Source organism: Podarcis vaucheri, assembly GCF_965113315.1.
Source record: "Podarcis vaucheri genome assembly, chromosome: 5".
NCBI lineage: Eukaryota > Metazoa > Chordata > Lepidosauria > Squamata > Lacertidae > Podarcis > Podarcis vaucheri.
In genome coordinates, this window is record NC_138763.1 from 69,388,540 (window position 1) to 69,412,089 (window position 23,550).

A 23,550-nucleotide genomic window follows, 5' to 3' on the forward strand; every position below is an offset into this window, starting at 1 on the left:
CTTATAATACACAGGATCTCAGGATCCATTCTCACTTCAAGAAAAATGAATCCATTTTAACTCCTTCTCCAGACAGAGGTCAGGCACAGGGGATGGATAAAGAGAAAATAATTATCTCCATATCCTGAGGACTGTGAAAGCACTGAACCGCACAAGTTTCAAAATTGCAGTTGCAAAGGTTACTGTTAAGGTAAGAGGGAGAAAGGGAAGAACCCAGGATTCAATTGGCTGTAACCAATCAATGAATAAATCAAACCCACCTACTTCTTCCCTGAACTCCGTCCTTGATTGTGTGCACTCGTTCTTCCATTGCACATGGGAAAGAGCCAACAATTTCAAATATGGAAAGCCAGTGATTGGGGTTTTGAGGTCGGGCAGGGCTGAGTTTAGCAGACCCAGTGACTGCTTGGGGCACTAGGTTCAGAAGGTGCTTGTCACAGGCTGTTTACTCAGAAATCCACTTTGGAGATAAATCAAACTGAAAAAAGTTCACCTTCGCTTGTAAAGCTGGCTCTGTGTGGCCAGTGGTGTGTTAAATTTTTATAGTTATTATTTGCAGGAAGATTTGCATCCGTAATCAGTCAGCAAGCCGTGTGTGGGACTGTGAGCAAAGCCACGTGTGCAAAATAATCCTAAATGACAAACTCACGAAATGGGTCCAAATTCAATAAGTTATTCAAAATGTAAACAAATGGAGAGAGATGTTGAGGATGTGCCTCACTGGGTAGTCATTTGGGCAAAAGGAGAAACATCTGTGGTGGCTTCAAGACAGGCAAAAGGCCCACCACGCCAACAGTCCCAACACCCTGACTTTCCATGGAGCACCAAAGATGGACAGAGGAAGTGTAAAGGAAAAGTCAGTTTGCACATACCACTTCTTCCAGATAAAGTAGGGCACTGGTGCATTGTCCAATGATCCTTAAAATCCTGTAGCCAGCTCTGCAAATGGCAAATGCCATTGATTAATCCAACCCTAATGTTTTCCAAACATTTATCTTAAAAAGCTTTAAGGCCAATGCATCTGACAAATTATACACACGCCAGATAGCATACTGGAATAGGAACTGTCATTTTTGTAAGACAACTATATGCCACTCAAATTAAATGTTTTACTATCTCAGTAATGCAACTCAATTAGCAAATAGAAAGAGCCTTTCATCATGAATTATTGTCTAACTGCACAAACGCACTGAGGTCAGAGCTCTTTTTCTAACCTACTTCTTTTTATTGGAGTATCTGTTTTCACAGTCTAATCATGACTGACCTGGGCCATTTTCCTTTTGAAGCTATCGCAGCTGATTATCACTCGAAGGAGGCAAGGGTCCTTATAAGATTATACAGCAATTAGGAGGCAAATCAACAGAGTAGAACTGCACAATTTCCAAGGATGTATATTAAGATCTGTGTGATTATGACTGATATACAACCCTCCAATTAAAATTGTATGTTTCTTAATTAAGAGAGGTGAAGCCCAATCCTTTACATGTTTATTTGGAGGTATGTTCCTCTGTGCTTGGAGTCAGTGTTTGGGATAGTAGCCAAATTCCTAAAACAATTTCATATACAATAAAATCGGACATCTCATCTGATCCAAAATCCTTCCACCATCAAGCCCCTAGACTCAAGACACCAAGAGTTTAAAAGGAATTAGTATTTAAATACTAGGATGACATCCACACCATACATTTAAAGTACTCTTGTGCCACTTTAACAGCCATGGTTCCCCCCAAAGAATCCTGGGAACTGTAGTTTGTTAAGCAGCAGATCTCAGAGCTACAATTCGTAGAACCATTAATAAACTATAGCTCCCCAGATTCTGTTAATGTGTGCTTCAGACAAATGGTGTGAATATAGCCTAGATTAAAGGTTTCAAGTGCGTTATCTTGCCAGGTAGGTTATAAGCATTGCAATCCTAAATGTCATTCGTCCTTGAAGAATGTTTTAATTTGAGGTAAATGGAGATCTGCCAAAACAAGGGCATTTAACACATATCAAATTAATAATTTCTTACCTGAATCAACTACTCTTTATAGCAGTCCAAAAGCCCAAAGCAGATTTATACTCTAACTGTAATGGGAATGCATATTTTGAAATTCAATCCAGATAGCAGAACTACAAACTTTTGAAAATATAAAAACAGGATAGTTAAGCTCACTGCAGTCATCATTGCTATAAGTACATTCTCAGGGCTGGCCAGATATATTTTACTCAGAAGTAAGCGATGCGTGTGGTAGGGCAGAGCTGCCTTCCTGTATAGGGCTTGGGGTGGTGGCAGTGGCAGTGGCAGTGAAGCTGTGGCCATGAAGTTACACTGGCAGGACCGCCACTTCAAATCCTCCACCTTTGCATCCCTATTCCACATATAACACTTTAATCTTACTGCATTTCTGACAGTGGGACAGCATACTCCTTCACTCCTGAGGTCATTCAATAGGCTATTTTCGGGGGTGAACATGCAGCTCTTTTCTCCAAGAGTCTGCTGCCACACCCTGAGCCCAGCATTCACTGCTGGGATGGTTTCATCACTTTTCCCAGTGGTCCACACAGATTCCTTGGAGACTCTAATGGGTTTGGCAGCAGAGTTTATGTGCAAATGTGCTAAAAAAAAAAGCAAGGTAATGGTATGGCAAATGAGAAAGCTAAATCTAAAGAAGGAAGGAGATTGTCATCACCTGTATAGGATGGTTATAAGCTGGGAAGAGGTGAGATGAAATATAGGTAAAGGTAAAGGTACCCCTGCCCGTATGGGCCAGTCGTGTCCGACTCTAGGGTTGTGCGCCCATCTCACTTAAGAGGCCGGGGGCCAGCGCTGTCCGCAGACACTTCCAGGTCACGTGGCCAGCGTGACAAGCTGCATCTGGCGAGCCAGCGCAGCACACGGAAACGCCGTTTACCTTCCCGCTAGCAAGCGGTCCCTATTTATCTACTTGCACCCGGGGGTGCTTTCGAACTGCTAGGTTGGCAGGCGCTGGGACCGAGCAATGGGAGCGCACCCCGCCGCAGGGATTCAAACCGCCGACCTGATGATCGGCAAGTCCTAGGCGCTGAGGTTTTACCCACAGCGCCACCCGTGTCCCACACGAGATGAAATATAGTTAAGCAGTAAAGAACATGTGGTTTAATTCTCAGCTCAGCCGAGGACTCAGTGAACATAGCCTTAGGCAAATCACCTAGGAACATAGGAAGCTGCCTTACATTGACTCAGTCTACTGGTCCATCTAGTTCAGTATCATCTACACAGATTGACGGTGGTTCTCTAGGGCTTCAGAGAACAGTCACTTCCAGTTTTACCTGGAGATGCCAGGGATTGAAGCTGACACCTTCTGCATGCAAGGCACATGATCTACGACAGAGCTATGGCCCTTCCACCTTTCAGCCTGTGTCATCATCAATAACAGAGGACACTGACACCAGCCCTTCTACCTACCTACCTATGACAAGTTTCATGGTCAAAACCAAATGGTAAAATCAGAGCAATCTCTTCATTTCAGTGCCAGCTATGAACACACACCCTTTTTCTCAGATTACTGTTGTTGCTGGCAGTATAGCTCTAAGTATTTGCATTTTATACAAAAGCCTTTGCTTTTCATTCACAGTTAGACCTCACCTCACAAGTCAATCCCTTTCCTCAATATTCTCATGGCAAAGTCACCCCTTTCTCATCCATTGGGTCAGTCAGCTGAACAATCTGCACTTCTGACCTCTTGACAACTGATCAGCTCAGAAAACTGAAAATTATTTCTGTAGAGGAGGTACTTAACTCCTTAACACCTTACTGACCACATGGCCTCTCCCTCTTCAGTTTAAGAGGAGGCAACTAAAAAGACACAGTGGCCCTTGACTTTTATCTCAGACAGTACTCTAATAAAAGTCAACCGCAATTTTCAGCTGCTAATAATGAAAACCTCCAAAGGTGATACATCCTGATGAGGGAATGATTTGGTCTCTCCTCATTTATGAGATCAAATACCCCATGAACAGAATGAATCAATTGTTGCACAATGTACATGCTTGATATGAGATCACAGTGGGTACTCAAAACGATTTCACTTTTTGATTTGTTCACTCTGGTACATACACAGTGGCATTTGCGTATGTGTGCCTTATACAGATACAAATTCATTTAATCCAAAGTGTAATAAAATATGTATTGTTGAGTTACCTGGCCTATGGAAGATCCCCAGGTGACTCCTTACTCCAGGAAGCCTCCCTTGCCTTCCTCCTGGTTCCCAGGTGCTTCTTTGAGTGAATTCTGGTGTTGCAAGTCGGCTCACTAGGGGATCAGAGTTGTGGGGGAGAAGCTGCTATTCTGCCATGCCCTTTAATCTGAAGCAAAAGCTATGGTCTCTATCGTTACATTATAAGTGGCTTCATGCTGGCAAAAGTCGGGGATATTCATCATGAAATGGGACAGAATAGCAAAGAATCATGAGTAGTTGCTAGGCAACTCCCAATATGTCCTCTATGGCCAATTGTGACTCTTCATAAAAAGTGCATAGTGCATCAAGCCACAACATACTTTTTGTGTATTTCATGTTTTGTTGTACTTGTAGATACTATTCCATATCACCTTGATGTTTTATATGAGTCAAGAGTGTATATATTTATAAATGAATTAAGGTAAGGAAACTATTCAGTTGTACACCGTCTAGATGTAAAACGAGAAGCAAAGCAACTGAACTATGAATCAGAAAGTTCATGGCTAGAATCTTACCACAAACACTCTAAGTGGCGTCCGTGCTACTGAGGTTGACATTTTCATCAAGCCATCTACTATGACCCCAATAACTTCTTTCTGGTCTGTCACCGCCATCTTTAAAGGAAGCCTTCTCGCCTCTAATAGCTGCTTTGAGTCTACTTGTTAACCATGCTGGGGTCCTCTTGACCCCCAAGGTACCTCCTGATCTGTGGTATATGCTCCAGGGGAAGTTGTTCCACTCATGCATTTTAAAGTTGAACATGCCCTTCTGATATTGTGGGTCATCCAGATCATGTGGTTACTCCCCATGCCAACATCAAGGGAGCCCATAGCTTCTGTCAAGGGAGCAATTTGGTTTGCTGTTATATTTAAGATAAACATAGGTGGTAGATACGGGGAGTGCACACCATTCAAAGAAAAATGAGTTTTAAAAAACAGTAATACATTCTTGAAAAAGTTGTGGGATTATTGAGAAGTAAGCCCTATGTGAGGCTACACTGATATTGATATAAACAATCAATATGCAAATGTAATTTGCCATATTTTAAAAACTGCTATGGGCACATTGTGCTTTATTCATCACCTTCTGTGTTGTGGTAAATAAGCTGCATATGATAGATAAATATGCATACATATATTGCACCAGTGCTGATCAATGGGAGTTAGTTCCTGCTTTTCCCAGATATTGCTGACATGCTTAAAAAACATGTTGCAAAATCAGTTTTGGCAAGGGACGATGGTGGAACAGCAACAATGAATGTGTACGGAATTGGGTAAGATGGCTTCATAATACCATTTCCAGCCAAGTTCTGTTGCTGCAGTGAATTAATTGCAGTATATTACATTTATATCCTGTCTTTCCTCAAAGGATCTCAAGGCAGCACACACAGCCCTTCTTGCCCATTTTATCCTCACAACCTCACTGAGTTATGTTAGACTGAGAGAGAGTAAATGGGTCAGGTTTACCCATGGCAGAGTGGGGATTTGCACATGCTTCTCCACAGGCCTAGTCTAACCCTCTAACCCAACAACACCACACTGGCTCTCCACTCTGAAAAGTTATTAATATATAACGCCATTATTAATCATTACAATAAGTTTTTGTCTGTCCACACCCTCAGGTTCCTGAATCCTGCTGACAAAAGGCTGATGGTAAATTTAATACTGTTGCTCCTGAAGCATGCAATCTGAAGTTAAAGAAACAGTAGTACAGAATAAAGTAGCAAAGAAGCAGAGAGAATTTAAGAGTCCTGTTTGCAACACATGTGTGCATATAAAGAAGAAGAAGAAGAAGAAGAAGAAGAAGAAGAAGAAGAAGAAGAAGACGACGACTTGTTTGGATTTGATATCCTGCTTTATCACTACCCGAAGGAGTCTCAAAGTGGCTAACATTCTCCTCCCCCCTCCCAACAAACACTCTGTGAGGTGAGTGGGACTGAGAGACTTCAAAGAAGTGTGACTAGCCCAAGGTCACCCAGCAGCTGCATGTGGAGGAGCGGAGATGCGAACCCAGTTCACCAGATTACGAGTCTACTGCTCTTAACCACTATACCACACTGGCTCTCATTGGAACATAAGCAGAGCCTTGCTGGATCAAACCAAAGGCCTATCTAGTCCAGCATACTGTTCTCACATTGGCCAGTCAGATGCTATGGAAAGCCTGTAAATAGGGTGAGGGCAATTTCACTCTCCTTTAACAACTGGTATTTAGAGGCAATGGTACCTTAGATACAGGAGCTGGAACACAGCCATCACTGATAGCCTCACTCTCCACATTTGTCTATTCGCCATTTAAAGCCTTCTACGGTAAGTTGGTGGTCACCACCACATCTCATGGCAGTGAATTCCATACTTTTAAGTACATGATGTGTGAAGTAGTCTTTCTTTTTTGTCTGTTCAATTCAGCTTCATTAGAGAAGCCTGAGTTTTAGCATTTTTCTCCATATCACACATAAGATACACACCTCTATCATGTCTTATTTGATAATTTTCCTAAACTGCCCCAAGCATTGTAACTCATCATTTTGCATGCCCCATTCTGCACCTTTTCTAGGAATATTGAAGGCGGAAAATTTGTATATTGCTTCAACTAGAGCGACCCTATTAGCCAATCTAATTGCCATCCCAAAGCAAATGTGGTAGTTTTGGGATTAAACTCATTTGGAAGCAATGGCTAATTTTCATTTATTTGAATGGCAGCAATAAGAAAATAATCAACAGGATTAGAGAGCTAATCTATGGTAAATGAAGATAATGACATTCACATAAGAAGAAACCAGAACTGGTATCTTAAAACAATTAGCTGTCCAATTACAATGCAACAAAATTGCCAGTCTGAATCTCTTTACTCACATGAATATATAATTGTAGTAAGCAGTGATTAAAAAAATCTACAGCTCAGGAGAAAATGTATTAAGGATCAACTTCTGCAAGAGCTGAATTGAAGAATAGCACTAAAGCTATATACAAAGCCCAAATCTCAAGGTAAAGTCTCACAAAGCCAAAACAAAAACAAACTCCCCAAAACAAATAAGTCCTCAATTGTCTAAAACAGTATTCAATACAAGCCTCTGAAAGGTGTTATGTACTGATTTTCCCCCTACAGAGGCCACCAGTGTTGTCAGAAACAATAGCAAGAAAATATTTCCTCCCACTACGGATTCTGTGGAAAATGAGTATTACTTATTTTAACACTGAAAAATGAGAATGCATTCTTTACATTTTTGACTCTTCCGATTTTCCTTCCTAACACATCTTTCACAAGGCAAGTTGAAATGATTGAAATTAAAGACTGTCTGGATTTCCGTCTCATGCTTACTTTACTATCTATCTATATCTATCTGTCTATCTATCATCATCATCTCTCTCTCTCTCTCTCTCTCTCTCTCTCTCTCTCTCTCTCTCTCTCTTGTATACTGCCCTATACCAGTAGATCTGCCAATGAAGATCAGGATCCTTCCTCCTGAACATTTTTTATTTACATTTAATATGTTCCACTATAGGCTTTGCTGAAGAACATGCTGAAAAAAACAAATGTACCTTGATAACGCTTTCTCCAGGCCTCATGTCTGTGTAAATCTTGACGTTATATGATATGTTGGAGAAGGTTGGAGAGTTATCATTTGCGTCAATCACAACAATATTGACTGTGACTGGGGGGCTTTCTTGCACACCATCAGAAGCTATCATCTTCAAAAAAAAAAAAACAGACATGAGAAAAACTTTGAGAAAAAATACAATTAAATGAACATAATAATTCAAATATAACTGAAACTGAGCTTGAGCACATAATGCACACAACCTCAGTATAGTGATTAGAGAAGTTCCTGAAAACAATCACTTTAAAATCCCATTTCAAAACATTTTCCAGGTGAAGAATTATATCCAAGAGAATCATGGGGAAAATGTTTTATTTTAATTGGTGAGCTACCTCCTTTTTATTCTCCTTTAGATCTATTCACACATTACCTTTTTTTAGGTGTAGATCTAAAGGTGTAAATTGAAAAGAAGGGTGTTGCTTAGGGAGCTAGGAATGGCTGCCGATCCCTGTCAGCAAATACTCACTTGCAAACTTGGTTTGCCCTGCATAATATGTGTGAAATTGCTCCCGATAATGTATAGATGAAGCAAAAGGAATAAGTAAGCTATTAAAATGATTAACTATCATCTGGGTTTCATGCTCCAAATTATGACTTGCAAGCCTGTAACACCTCCAGTAACAGTCGTTGTTCATTTGCTTATAACAAATGATCTCATTATAGGCAGAACCAATCAGCAGAGTCTACAGTCACAGAAGATGTGTAATGGGACAGTGGTGCTCACCTAATCTCTTCAAAGTAGTGACTCAGCTGTCGGGAGTCGGGTGATGCCCACACTACCACCACACTGTACACTAATGTACCATACTGTGCACATGAAGGTAGCATGTCTCACAGGAAATTTGAAGTCTACAAAAAGACCCTACCTCCTGCGAAAGTACAAGGCACCAGATATAACTATATCTATATGCTTAACAAGGAATGCAACAAAGATGGTCAGCAGTATGGAAAACCAAGTCCACAAAGAGGAAAGGTTGAAAGAACTTGGTATGTTTATCCTGGAGAAGACGAGATTGAGTGGGACACCCAATGACTCTCTCAGATACCTGAAAGCCTATCCTATTCAAGAGGGCAAAGACTTGATCACTGCTGCTCAACAGGCTGGGATTCGATCCAATGGGTTGAAGTTACCAGAGGGCAGATTGGCTGAACAGAAGGAGAAACTTTGCAACTGTAAAAGCAGCTTAATAATGAACTGAATTATGTAGGGTGGATGGGTGGGCTTCCCATTACTGCAGGTCTTAAAGCAGAGGCTGGACAGCTGCTCTTGTTATGGATTTCCTGCACTCAACAGGAGGGTTCGACGTCACTGCCTGCAAGACTTCTTCCAATTCTATGATTTTGTGAAATAGCTTTCTTAAAATGTATGCCGATTTGACATATCCGGCAAAAATATCCTACTTGTTCTCCAACTGTTACAATAAACCAGCAACTGAACTTTGCTTACCGAAAAGGTGTACAGCTGTTGGAGCTCCCTGTCAACTGGTTGAAGCAAGGTGAGGTAGCGAGTTATGCCAGTCTGCGTCACAGTGAAAAACGTGTTGTAGTCGTTTAGAAAAATATGGAGCAGGGGGTCCTTTGTCTTGAAAGAGAAATGAAGAGAATGGTTATTACATTCTCAAAGGTCTAGTAACAATATGCATGCAGGCTGTTTTATTTATAGTACTATGTATCTAGACAGACAATGACATTTGGGAGGAAACGCAATACAGTTTACCTAAATTGCCAGAATTACAATCTCTTCTTGAATTGGAGGGAGGTGCTGGGGAGGCAGTCCTTATCCCCACTGCACTGTTTTCCTTTTAACCAGAAGTGCCATTGAAAAGCCATCAGCCTTTTCCCAAATAATTTGAGCTCTGATCATAACCGTCTTTTGGCAATTGGGCATTTTAGCAATTATTTCGAGATCAAACTTTTAAAAAGCAGTGGGAGGGTGAAGACTCCAGCCACCTGCCAGATGAACAAAACCGCAGTCCATAGCGAAAGCATTATACCATTCGCTGATAACATATTTGCTAAAAACAGCCGTTCTTACAATGCAGATTTCAACACGCCAAAGGGAAGATGATAATTTATGATTCAAAGCATCTGCTTCCATTGAAGGTCTTGAGAAAGCTGCCAGTATGCTTAACGTAATTGGGAAGCACAATAGCTTTGACATGTTGGCAACTGGTGTGAGGCTGTTGCTTGTGTGTCATAGAACAAAGGGCTGAAGATCTCCATTTGTGCCACAAAGCGAGCCATTTAGAAAGAATCAGAGTGAAGGATCTTTTGTTTTCTGTATCAGAAAAAAGGGCCCACATCACTGGGAAATAAGAGGATTCCCTTGGTTTAAAAAATGGTAGAAGGCATTAAAAATGGCTAAGTTTTCAATGTGATGGAGCTCTTTTCTTTAATTCATATAGAACCAGAGGCGCCAGCTTGTAAGGGCAATTGCAGGGTCAAAATCACACATGTGATATCAGAATGTCGAGAGGAGCTGGGGGCAGAGCGGAATGCAGTGGCTACAGGGCTTCAACGGCTGGCGGCTCCTCCTTCACCTGCTTCCACTCTTCTTCCCCTCTGAAGCAGCAGCAGGAGAAAGAGCTAGTTGTTGGAGCTGTTCCGCAGTCAGCCTCCTCCACCCCCTCAACATTGGGCAGCTCTAGCCACCTCCCAAAACAGCTCAGCTCCCAGGAGCTGGTGTCCCTCTCTAGAACTGTTTTAAAATGTTGGGTTGGATCCAGGCTTAGAGTGAGAGCCACTGAAATCAATGAGACTCAAGTGAGTCATAAGTAACTTACTGGGTCAACTTTAAGAATGGATCCAACACACCACAAATACACTCAACCTACTATACTTTCCTCTGCAAAGTGTACTCTGTAATACATATTTGAACACTGTGACCAAAGAGCCCAGAAGATGAAAAAATATAAAAAATAAGCATGGCCCAAGCTGTGAGGAGGTGGTGGGTTTTTCCCTTCATCTAATTTGTTACAGTTTTGGGATTAGTGAAAACGTTACATTTCTGAATAAACAAGGCAGCACCATGTGCCACAAAGGCAGCCAAAGAATATGCTCCCCAGGTCAAATCCTGTGAAACTGCATTTTTGCAACGCTGTTGTGAATAGTATTTGTGAGGTGCTATTGTGGAGTATGCTGTGATAACTGAAAGTCATCAGACTCCTAGGCAGCAAGCCAGCTATGAAGAGTAATAAAGGTCTCATTCCACACACCAATTTTCAGACAGAACAACATCAGGACTTCCCATTTTCAAAAGTTTCCATATAATTTTCTGCAAGTACTGCAATAACATTTATTTGCTAAGCAAATATGTATTATAAAAACCTTGTAAACACCCATTAATGTGACACACTTTCCTTTTACCAGCTAATTGAAATATCAAAGACTTGTAAGATATTTCAAAAGGAAGTTTCTACAGGTGGTCGCTCGTGTTCCAAAAAGTGTTAACAGCATCACTGCAACTGACAGGAATAGGAAGAGAGAAACAGGGAAAGTACAAAGGATCTTTTTCACACATGATACATCTCTTTCCCCCATGTTCTGCATTCTGCCATACGTCAGTAGCACTGCTGTGTGCAGACAAGAAGTAGGAGAAATACAGGACAGTGCACAATGGGTGAAAAGGGGGTAAGGAAGAGAGATGGTAGCTTTGAACATGATGTGGCTGCTGCTTCTTCAGAAGAGATAATCACAGTTCTGATCTTCAGATGAGGTATGGAAACAGAGAAAGGAACACTGCTATTAAATAGGTTTTTTTCTTCCAAAATTAGTGTTTTGAAAAAGTATATTCAGCAAAAGACAGCTCAATTTTTTTGTATTTTTTTTTTTAGACAGGAAGAAAGGTGAGAAAAAGTAAAGTCGATGAGTAGGAAGGAGTTAACACACCCACACAAATGTCTAAAAATACCTACAGGAATGGCACCTGGTGGGACCTAAAAAACAAAACGAAGCAAATAGAAAATAAAATAAGTGTAAGCAGTAAACTTATATAATGGCTGGAACCACTTTAAAAAGCTATTGAAATAAGACATGTAAAAGCAATGGACCACCAAACAAAAGCACTATCAAGATCTTCTTTCCTCTGTAAAGGTTACAAATTTAGACTGAATCTAACACTCAAAACACTTTCCCTTTATAATCACCATTGATATTTCCCTATTCATGAAAGGGGAGTCACAGACTCATGTGGATTCTCTCTTCGGAAGTTAACAATGCTTGCACTGTTAGATCACACACACATGTTGTGATTTGCAGGAAACAGAAGAAATATTTCTGCACCATCTCTTAAGAATGTTAAAAGGGTAGAAGGAGGAAGTAGAAGTAAAAAAAAGAGAAAGCTACCTGACTGGTAAGTGGTTAGTTGGGGACAATTAGAATTCCTAAATAACGTTTATACAGGTACACTGCGGTTCCCCAACACCTTCTCTTATGGAAAACCAGTGTTGGTTATTCCTCAGAAAACACTGTGTTTATGAAGATAAAGCTTTTGAACAAAAGTAGAGGTTAAGGGTGGATTCTGTTGTTGGCCACAGTAACCTGACACCACTGTGTTCATTTCCAATAATATGAGGATGTTATTTGTACTAAACAGCAGGAGCTATAAATTTGGATATTGGATAAAGTCCCACTATATTGATTCACCCAAGGTCTTGCAATCTTTGTGGAAAAAGCAGGGGTAAAGCCAGAATTCATCTTGCCTTTGTCTCCAGCCAGGGCAAAGCAAGGAGCATAGACGGAACTGCATTGACTCTGGGTATTTCATCAGAAAGCCTTGTTAGTCCTCAGGGTGACTCTGTCTCCTGGGACACATGGTGCAGTGCCTTGGGAAGAGGCCCTGCTCATAACTTTGCATATTGGGAGCTGCACCATACATTTAGAAGCACCACAGCAGAGTAGCAGCACAAGGAGCTGAGGATGCTCACTGCCCCTTGCCACAGACTAGGAAGGAGGAGTAGTCTTGCCTTGTGGGGAGAAACGATACTACAGCGTATGCAGAATCGGCACCCGGCTCTCTGGTGTTTGAGGAGGTTGTAGCTTCTGCCCTGAAGTTTGTGTAATGCCTAATGACAAAGGGGCTGTGGAAATCCATATAGTGCATATCTTGGAGTAATTATGGGTGGGACAGAAATGTCTTCTTAGAATATCATCTAGTTAGATGTGGATGCAAACTCAAATAAAGGGGTTGAGGTGAGCTCTAAGGTCTGCAGTAACCTTTGAGAATACATAAGGGACTGAATATTGGGCTAAAGAGTAGTATTCTGCTCTGAGCTGTATGTGAACCAACCAAACCTCCAGGGAACTAAATGGATGTAAACACAACAATAAGTTTCAGTTTAGTGAACCGAAGTTCAAAAGATTCTTTCCTGAATCACCTTGGCAATGGATTTCAACATCTCCATCACAAATTTCGTTTTTTGCCAGTAATCTGCTGAGAAACTCCAAATCCAGAATGGTTTCCCAGTTCAATTGGCAACTGTAAAAAATATTGCAAATGATGGCCCAGAGGGAAAATCTTTGCCAAACACATGGGATTACAAACTATGGTATTAGAGGTAAGGTACAACCAATAGAGGTTATAATTGGCTTCCATGGGAAGTCTCTCTCTCTCTGAAAGGGACAGAGCATTTTTTCAGGGCCAATTGAACTGTGCCAGAGGGACCATACTGACTAGCTGTCTATGTTAGTTTCCCTGAGTCACACAACAAGGTTTATAATCCCTTTCACACTGTCTTAAACCATAATATGCCATGTTGCTTTACTGACTGTGGAGCCTGCATTATGCCAGCTGTTGTTGTTTGCATTTATAATTTCCTTCTATTGTAGATCAGCCTTCTGGGTAGGATAACATAGCTAGCTCAAGAGCATAAATCACTTTGTGGATCACAAGTTTCACAGGCCTCATCTAGACATTCTGCTACAGAGTTTATGTTGAGCTTGAAGCTAATGCGGAAGTCTCATGCTAAAATGAATGTTCTACACTAATTCCATATCTGAGCTTGTGAACTCCACACGATTATTAACACTAACTTCTGTCTTTCGATTCAAGAGGGAAAATGCATATTCATTAATTTTACCAAATCTTCAGATGCTCATGTTCTCACATGCAGAAATCAAATTGTTACACCCCAGGGGTTCGTCTACAGGGAGTTAAATTAGCATTGGATCTTTATTTCTGTTTTTGATTTAATGCAGGAAAACAAATTTACCGTGTTTTAATTTTGAATTAAATATTTTTGATAATATGTAAATGAGATTACAGTGATGTTAGTTGACAAAGTTGGCTCTTTAAAAAACTTGACTGAAAATATTCTTGAAAAATTACTTAAGCAGCTAATTCTATCCCCCCTTCCTTTTCCCTGTGCTGCCAGTTGAGTCTATCTAGTCACAGGCATACCTGTTTTGACATATGAGCATTTATTTATATAGTCTGATGACCTATTTAAAAGCTTCATGACCCCCAAAGCTCCACTTTCTTTTAATCCTTCTAAAAGTCCAACAAGCTAATGCAAGTTCTGCAGAGTCCTAATGCTCCTGTATTGCTTCTGGAAACTAGTCAGGGATGCAAAATCTAGGAATCCCATAGCCACAGGCTCCTAAAATACTGGAGCGAGTGACAACCATCTGAACTGCTGGTGAGGTTGGGAAGGAGGTTTCTTCTCTTTCCAAGGATGATGAGCTGCTAACAGAACTTGGCCACAGCCTCTTCCTACTCCTGAAGTGGTCCCTACCTAAAATTCCAGGAATGATTATAAATTTATCAACATCCCAGACCTGAGCAACCAGGAGGAAGTGTTGTAGCTCAGTGATAGAACTTTGCATGCAGAAGGTCCCAAGTTCAATTCCTGGCATATTCAGGTGGGACTGGGAGAGGCTCTGAAAACCAGTCAATGTATTAACATTATCACCACCATCCTGCCCTTTACTCTATGGTCCCAGGGCAAGTTACAACATTCGAACAGAACATTACAAATTAGATAATACTGAGCTGGATGGACCATTGGTCTGACTCAGTATTAGGCAGCTTCCTATGTTCTTAGGTGTCTAATGCCATCGGTGAAACCTGTTTTTTCTCTCTTTTCCTCACCACCCACTTATCCTGGCAACATGGGACTCTGAATTTGGTGTCTTCAGTACTATCTATATTCAATATGCTGAACTACAAAACCTCCTTCCAGTTTCAAAATGAGCAGTAGGCTGGGTAAAATCAGACAAGAGGAAACAAGGCATTTTGGAAGTCATCCCAACTGCCTATTCCCACATGTCTCCACCTTAGGACCACATTGTATGTCATGGTCATCAGATGCCAGCTGCTAGTAAATAATGCATCCATCAAGAGAGTTGCTCCACATGTGCATGCGCATTTGAAGATCATGCACCAGGCACTTATAGGAACTGCAGCAACAACTTTCAAGGTTCTGGAAGATTGTGATGGTATGAAGAAAAACACCATTAAAAAGTGAGGCATGATCCTGGTCCTATAGATTTCGGCGAGGAACAGCACTGTTAGAAGGTGGTACTTAGGCCTAAGTTCCAAGCCTTTTGCAGTGGAGCCTGTCCCTACTCCGTTTTTTAAACTTGAAAAACAATTTACGCACTGGGAGATGCTGCAAAAGAACAGTGCCAGTAAGACTCCACCCACCTAACCTATTAATTTGCCCAGTGGGAAATTAATGTATCAGAATATCCTGTTTTCATCCCGCAGCTCAGAGTAAACTAAAGCTGGATTTTTGTTTTTCCCTCTGAAAGTCTGTCTAAATTTGCATCACAAATATGATTTGCTCTATGTACATATACTATGTGTGAATTTGTGTCATGAACTTGTGCCCTGAATCTTTTAAGTATCTAGAAATTCTCGTGTCAATGGGCAAAATTTAAACGCATCTTTAATTCTCTCATTCAAATTTATTGGACTTGAAAGTGCCCGCTTTTGGCTGGAACATGCCCATCACATTTTTATATTAAAACCTTTCAGTAAGTCATGAAATATCTGCTTGTGCTAGGATCTCTCCTGCCTTTCTGGATAGAAACCCATTCCTTACCAAGGACCGCACGCTGCTTTTGAAACACATCTCATCCTGCATTTATCCTAAATGAAACTCTAAGCATTTTCTTCACTCCTTCCAAAATTCCTAAGGCTTCATTTCAGCATGGGTTATGAAATTTGCTTATAAAAAAGTCACTCATAAACCACCTGTTATTTCACACATTTTCAGAATTGATCCTTATGTATGCTAGTTTGTGTTAGATTGGCCTAGTTAGATGTAAAGGAGGATAGAGGGGGACCCAGGAGGCGTGGCTTTTCCCTACTAAGAGGCAGGCAATCGAATACAATAGAGCACATTCTAAAATAAATAAATAAATGGGGAACTCGTCGAACATATGATTGAAGGGGGATTGGTAGAACAGGAAGGCATCTAGCTATGGCTGCATAAAACAAACTAAATATGAGAAAGGGGAGGAGACATATGCTGACCTCAAGAGGCTTGCACAAGACAGAGAAGAGCAGAGACTTGGTGGAGACCAATCTATGGGGTAAAGCATGAGAAGAGTAGCTTTTCTAACTACTACATTATAAGGTGTATGCCCTCTGTAGAAGTCTTGAAAGTACCGGGGTCCTGTCCTTCTCTGCATCTATCCATTCTGCCTATGTTATGATTGGGTGGTGACGGTCTGTGAAGTATCTGTGAAAGTATCCACAGTACCTGTGAAAAAGCATCCAGGTTTATCCACAGTATCACTTTAGACTTTACCATGAAGAATATTACGATCTGCCTTATACACAATGTTTTGTTTCCTTCTAAATGGCAAAAACGTATCTTTTTACTACTATAGATGAAGTTTCAAAACTTCCTTAGCTAACTGTCCTAATGGTTAATCAAGCCTTATTGTTAAACTTTGTTCGCCATTCCTGCCTGAATTTGTCTAATGGCTTGAACTAATCAGAAAAAACCCTGAATCAGAGCCCCTTCAAGTACATTATTGCCATTCTAGCCTGGAATTGAATCACTTCAGTTGCAAAAGCCACTAGAGAAAATATTTCACTGCTTTTTAATGGATCACAGAAACAAGAGATTAGCCTGAAACAGTCTTTGTACTGTGGGAAAGGAATCTGTTGAGGATTGTTTCCAAAAATTCTGATCTTTATTTTAACCCATTTTTGTGTGTGTGTGTGTGTGTCACATGCAGCAGTTACACTGGTAAACCTTGGTACAATCGGGATATTAAAAATCTATTTATGAAATCATCCAGCGTTTATGGACAAATATGGCATTTCACAGAGCACACTTAAATGTTTTAACAATGCAAAACACAAACCTCTTCTACATCATTATCCAAAGCTATGATCTGCAGTGGAGACGTCAAGTTCTGGTTATCTGAGATTGTTGTACCCACAGGGGAGGACTCTAAAATAAAGCCCTCGTACGCTGCTTCTGTGAAGTAAGGCTTCTGATTGTTTTCATCTAGAACTTCAATATGTAGATTGGCAAATGCTGGAAGAGGATGACCATTGTCTTGTTCTGCCTATAAAAGCAAAAAGCGTGTTTGTTACTGGTAAAGTTAGCCCCCATCCAAGTAGGGCTATTAACTCCAACAGAATTTATTTATTCATTAAAAACATTTGTAAGATGTCTTTTAGGAGGCCCTTGCAAGCCAGCTTCCAAAAACATTATTACAAATGTTAAAAACCAACTAACCAGCCACCACACACACACACACACACACACACACACACGTACAAACACACACACACACACACACACACACACACACACACAAACACACAGTAAGAACAAATTGTTAAATAACCATAACTGGCAAAAGCATTTATTCTTATAAATAAATAACCAAATAATATTAAGCATTGCACTTAAGGAAGGACAGTGCATAAGACACCACATTCCAGAGGTCATTGTCATTTTGAAGCCCCAAGAAAGATCCCATGTAGTGTGATCAGGCATGTGCTTGTGGAACAGAGCTTTTATACCCTCTCCTGGTCCCCTTCATTTTCAGGCCGCTACTCTAGCAGGGGTAGGCAAACTAAGGCCCGTGGGCTTAGTTTATTTAAAATGCATCTCTAGGTTATTTGTGGGGCCTGCCTAGTGCTTTTACTTTAGTAGAATGTGTGCTTTTATTTAAAATGCATCTCTGGGCTATTTGTGGGGCATAGGAATTCGTTCACCCCCCCAAAGTATAGTCTGGCCCACCACATGGTCTGAAAAAGGTTGCTGACCCCTGCTTTAGAGCGTTGAAGGGGCCTCCAAGAATATTTGGGGTGTATGAATGGGAGAATGGGGATTAATCTGCACAAGTTTGTTTCTGTAACACAGATTGGGAATGGGATACAAAACAGCAGCACATTGTTTAAGGAATGTATGGCTGGATCAGACCGATTTATCACTCCAATACTAAGTTTAAGAGCTAAGAACATACTGTCCTGGTGGACATGGTAGCAAGTGGAAAAGTCTACAGAGAAAAAGGAGTGTGCGAGTGTGTGCAGAAACTAACCTACTGTACAAAGGTAAAATTTACCCACATTTCCATTTCATGAAAACTTTTCTCTTGGAAGTACTGTGTTCATTTCACAATTTCTTGATTGAGCCACTCGGCTTCTCTTCAGTTCTAACTTCTAAACCGTCTCATGGCAGGATCTGGGGCCTAATGGAGACCTTAAATGCAGCACCTGAGTTGAACCTTGGTCACTATTGTCCTATCTTGGTGTGTTAGGGAAATAGAGGGCAGCAACACTGAGGGTCTTGTGTTGAGCACTGTCAAAGGGGCAAGTCAAAATGAGTCCAATTAAAGATTGAGACCAGCCCTAATTGGATCTTGGGGGCTGGGATGGATGCCAGGAACTTCATAGCCTATTTAGGATTCCATCCCATCACTATAAATTTCAGCATCACCCATCAAATAATAAATATCTCCTTGGCGAGTAAGGAAAAAATTACTGACTGCATCACTGCTGCACATTCTAAATTATGTAGTAAAAAACACCACCTCGTTCATTTTAAAGGATAACCATTAATTCTAAATATCAAAGTCTACTCCAATTAAACACCAGCTGTGTCAGAAATAGGTAGAAAATGCTGATATGGTATTTTTGAACTCTTCCTACTTCCTCACCACTACATCTATGCACACACAGGGAGAAGGAGGGTGGGGGCAGGGAGGCAGATAGGATGGCCAGGTTTTTTAAAAAATGTGTCAATCAGAAACATACTCAGAGGAAATTTGATTGCACTCAATTCCTCCACTACTAGAGATCATTTAACCACAAATAATCAGTGTAATGAATCTGTCACTTTCATGAGATGAGATTGTGCAAGTATTTAATATACGGTGTGTGTGTGTGTGTGTGTGTGTGTGTGTACAAACACAAGCACATGCATACACAGACACCTATGTTAAATATATATTTTCTTTTCTTGCTGCCCAAATTCAGTGCTGATCCAAACATCTCCCTTTCCTTGTGCTATAGGAGGGCAAAATTATCTGGACACAATACTATGGGCTGACTTATCGTACAGAGGGCAGGAATTACATAATCATGTTGTTCTCCTTCCACATGAAGCATCAACAGCAGCAAAGACTTATGGGTTTTTTGTTTTGCTTAAAAAAAAAGAAGTAAACTGAGATCTCCTTCAATAAAAGTGCCAGGAATAGGAAAGTGTATAGCATTTTAGTTGCATTTGCCTTTAAGCTTCCCTGTAATTAACTCTCATCACCCTCAAATTTGCCAATGCTGCCTGGGGGAGATGGCAGTCAGAGTTCAACAATATCTGGAGGGCCATAGATCCCCCAACCTTGATTTGTTTGAAGTTCCTGGACATTTTGGAAAACAGAGGTGCAATATCAGCAAAGGACAAGAAATTATGCAATACAGTGGTAACTCAGGTTTAGTACTTAATTTGCTCCGGAGGTCCGTACTTAACCTGAAACTGTTCTTAACCTGAAGCACCACTTTAGCTAATGGGGCCTCCTCCTGCTGCTGCGCTGCCGGAGCACAATTTCTGTTCTCATCCTAAAGCAAAGTTCTTAACATGAAGCACTATTTCTGGGTTAGTGGAGTCTGTAACCTGAAGCGTATGTAACCTGAAGCATATGTAACCTGAGGTACCACTGTACACAGAATGATGTGCTTCTATACCTCTCCTTATTTGTCCAAAATTTTAAACACCAGCATGGCCACAAGGAACAGGTAACTGTCAAGTTATTATGAAGCAAAAAGGACATTTAGAGTCCAAAACATAGGATTAATGGTTGTTGAATAATATAACACCAAAACTGCAGTGGAGGAGAGATGGTGCACATTTCAGGGGGACAAGTAGCAGATGTGAGATGGGGGTGTCAATTTCCAGTAGGAAAACAGTGGTCCTAATCCTGTTTGGGATCCCACCATGGTGTTGCTTTAACTGAGACTGGGACTGCCCAGGACTTCTTTTCGTAAGGAAAGAGACATGGCCAGTCTAACCAAAGACATGGTCTGAAGAAGTTGAGTTTAGTCTTTGCTTTGAGGTTAGTGAGAGCTGGGGAAACCACATCTACTTTTGCTTCTCCAAAATGAAGACACTGCCTCAGGTGTACTGAGAATTCTGCATTTATTTATTGTTTTGCTTGAAAATACCCATTTCATTTCTGATCTGTTGGCTAACTGAATATTTCCTATCAAATTGCCACTCAGTAAATACCCAGGTTGCTAATGGAGGACACTACAGTAGAGAAGTGTCTGCTTGGTTGTTTTAAAAACTAAATGTTCACAACTAAGGAATGCACTGAAACGTTTTAATGACTAATTCAGACCTACTGGAGATCAACACACAACTGCACATAACAAAAAGATACATTTTCTTGTCTAGGAGCGTCAAAGGAAATAACTGATTATTCAACAAATCAGAAGCTATGTAATATTTATAAAAAATTTGAATAAAATTTGAGCCAAAAGTTATCCTTGCCAATGCCTCCTGAGATCAGGGTGGAATGATTTTATTGCTCTTCAAGCCTGACCTTGAAGGAAGTTTTGTATTTGATGAGAAACAAAAAGTCTCCAATCAATATTCATCTGGCTGAATTTATACCTTTCTGCCTATACTAATAAGATCAAATGCTGACAGAAAGGTCAACTAATGCTGAATATAATATATCTATATATATCCTGAGCATATTTAAGGGTGACAAGATGTAATAACTGTTCATTAGCGGGCCTTTCCTCTCTAAGCCAGCCTATATGCCAATAGTTCTATTATGGCAATTTCTGAGTATTCTAAGTACTTAGCATATATTTTTACCCACAGTGCTAATCTACCTAATGGAACAGCAACAACAGTTCTCTTCAGCTACTTTCTCAAAGATAGGAACCATGACACAACCCAGCCCTGCCACCAAGGTGCACAGCAATATGCCCAGCCATCACTCAATCATAGGAGGCCCTTCTGGACCTCACAGTACATTCAACTAAATAAGTATGTTGTAGAGAGCAGCTGCCAAGTGGCCTCCGAGACCATATAACACCAGTCTTGAAAGACCTACATTGCCTCCCAGTAAGTTTCTGAGCACAATTCAAAGTGTTGGTGCTGATCTTTAAAGCCCTAAACGGCCTCGGCCCAGTATACCTGAAGGAGCGTCTCCACCCCCATCGTTCAGCCTGGACACTGAGGTCCAGCGCCGAGGGCCTGTTGGTTTCTGCTCTCTTCACTGTGCAGCGAAGTGCTTGTCACAAGACAATGTTTACATTCCACAGTCAGAGTACTGTTGGGTTTTCCCACGGGAATGGGAAGCTGGATGTGACGTACACTGGTTTCCTGTTTTTTCACTGTTTCCTCTCGGTGTTCTTCATTCCGAGGAGAGGACGGTTGCTTCTCTGCTCCCGCAGAGGCAAGATGCATGTTTGTGATTTCTCAATACTGAACTGAAAATAAAGCAACTTTAAGCATGTGGCACGTACTGTTCATCATTCCGTTGTGCAAAAGACTCTGCAATAACGACAGGGCCTTCTGGCGGTTCCCTCACTGCAGTAAGTGAGGTTACAGGGAACCAGGCAGAGGGCCTTCTCAGAAGTGGCGCCTGCCTTGTGGAATGCCCTCCCAATCAAATGTCAAAGAAATAAACAACTATCTGAGATTTAGATGACATCTGAAGGCAGCCCTGTTTAGGGAAGTTTTTGATGTATTTTTAATCTCTTGTTGGAAGTGCCCAGAGTGGCTGGGGAAACCCAGCCAGACTGGCAGGGTATTATTATTATTATTATTATTATTATTATTATTAGAGATCAAATTCACTGCAGATATATAGAAGCTAGCATGTGCTCAAACCATCTCTCTCTCTCTTGCTGCCTAACATGCTCAGAAGTGCCTCCCAGAACTTCTGCACAAGGACACCTCTCCTACTTCCATCAAATCCCTCTTCAAAACCCAACTTTTCTGTCAAGCCTTTGGGGTGGGCAAACCCCACTAGTTCTCATGTCTTACTGAAACTAAGCTTGCAATCAAGCAAGAGCATATGTCAAATGCATATTCTTTTTGCCTAGTTTATCGCTGCCTCCGGTTCTTTACCTTTCCTGTCTTATCTTCCCTGTGTTGAACTCTACACTGTAAGCTCCTTTGGGCAGCGAGGTGCTCTCTTGCACAGAGATGGCTCTGTACAAATTAACAATAATAATCAGAGGTCAGATTAATCAATCTGATTAAGGAAATTTTGAAGCCTTAAAACACAAGCAATAAAGACAATGTAAAGCAAAGTATCCTTTCCAATCTAGTGATTCTGCCTTTGTATCTTTCACAATAAGCAGGCAGGGTGCCCTCCTTTGCAAAGCGGTCCTTTGCACCTGTTCCTTCAGTTTACCTCACTCACCACTCAACCAAATCCAACCTTAATTAGGTAGCCAGTGCAATTAAGTAGGGATCGTTGTTACTAATCAAGTTCAGGAATCCCTCACAGACCTAAAGCTGCAAAGGGAAAGGAGCTAAAAACAATTCACTGCCTTTTCCCTTCCCAGCCCCACATAATAATCATGGATTATCAAAGCAAAGCACAGTACACACGCACACACACACATTGTTAATCAGAATTGTAATGGAAACTCTTATCATGTTTTGTAATTTGTTGGCTGCAACACAGTAGCAAAATTTTCACCAATCTATGTAAGCCCTTATTATAAAACAAGTTGCTAGTTCAGTATGGCTTTTTCATTCTGTGTTGTGGTTTTTGCTCTATGCTAATAGCCTGGGAGTTTGTCATGCTCCCACACTGATGTGTTAGTACATGACATCATGCATTCATGGGCTGATTCAGCTGATGTAACACGTTTCTCCTACTTAGGCTCAGGGCTGCCGTGATAGAGCAGCTTTCACACTGCATTCCACACAGGCTATCCATCATCCCAGGCTGGCCCAAGGCATTTTCCTGTCCGAGATAGAACAAGTCAAGGTGCACAGTCCCCAAAGCTGGCCAGGTTATTTTGGTATATATGACAGAGAAGCATACAGGCACTACTCCAAGAGTAAAAAAATAAACTAAATTAAGGAGCTAACAATTTCCTAACCTTTCATGATACCCTAGAATAGATCAACTGCCTGTTAGCAACCTCACTTTGCCTAATGGCAGGGCTGGTCCTGTGAAGTGTCACCCCTTTAGTAGATTTTTTCGGGAAAGCGGTTTTAGAAGAGAAAAGTGCTTAGGGGGTTCAGGTGATATTTAACCTGTCACCAACCCGACAAGGCAAGGAACCAGTCAAACTACTTCGAGCCACCAAGT

At 41.0% G+C, this 23,550-nt stretch overlaps 1 protein-coding gene across 12 annotated transcripts in view; it reads right to left on the minus strand.

Moving 5' to 3' along the window:
* Positions 1–23,550, minus strand: part of PCDH15 (protocadherin related 15) — a 659,401-nt gene that overhangs the window by 161,268 nt on the left and 474,583 nt on the right. For all 12 annotated transcript variants that reach the window (XM_082222007.1, XM_082222006.1, XM_082222001.1 and 9 more), the window contains 3 exons: positions 17,116–17,322; positions 9,245–9,379; positions 7,739–7,888 (listed from right to left, as the gene is read on the minus strand). In XM_082222007.1, coding sequence (XP_082078133.1) covers positions 7,739–7,888; positions 9,245–9,379; positions 17,116–17,322 — 492 coding nt within the window. The remainder of the gene's footprint in view (positions 1–7,738; positions 7,889–9,244; positions 9,380–17,115; positions 17,323–23,550) is intronic.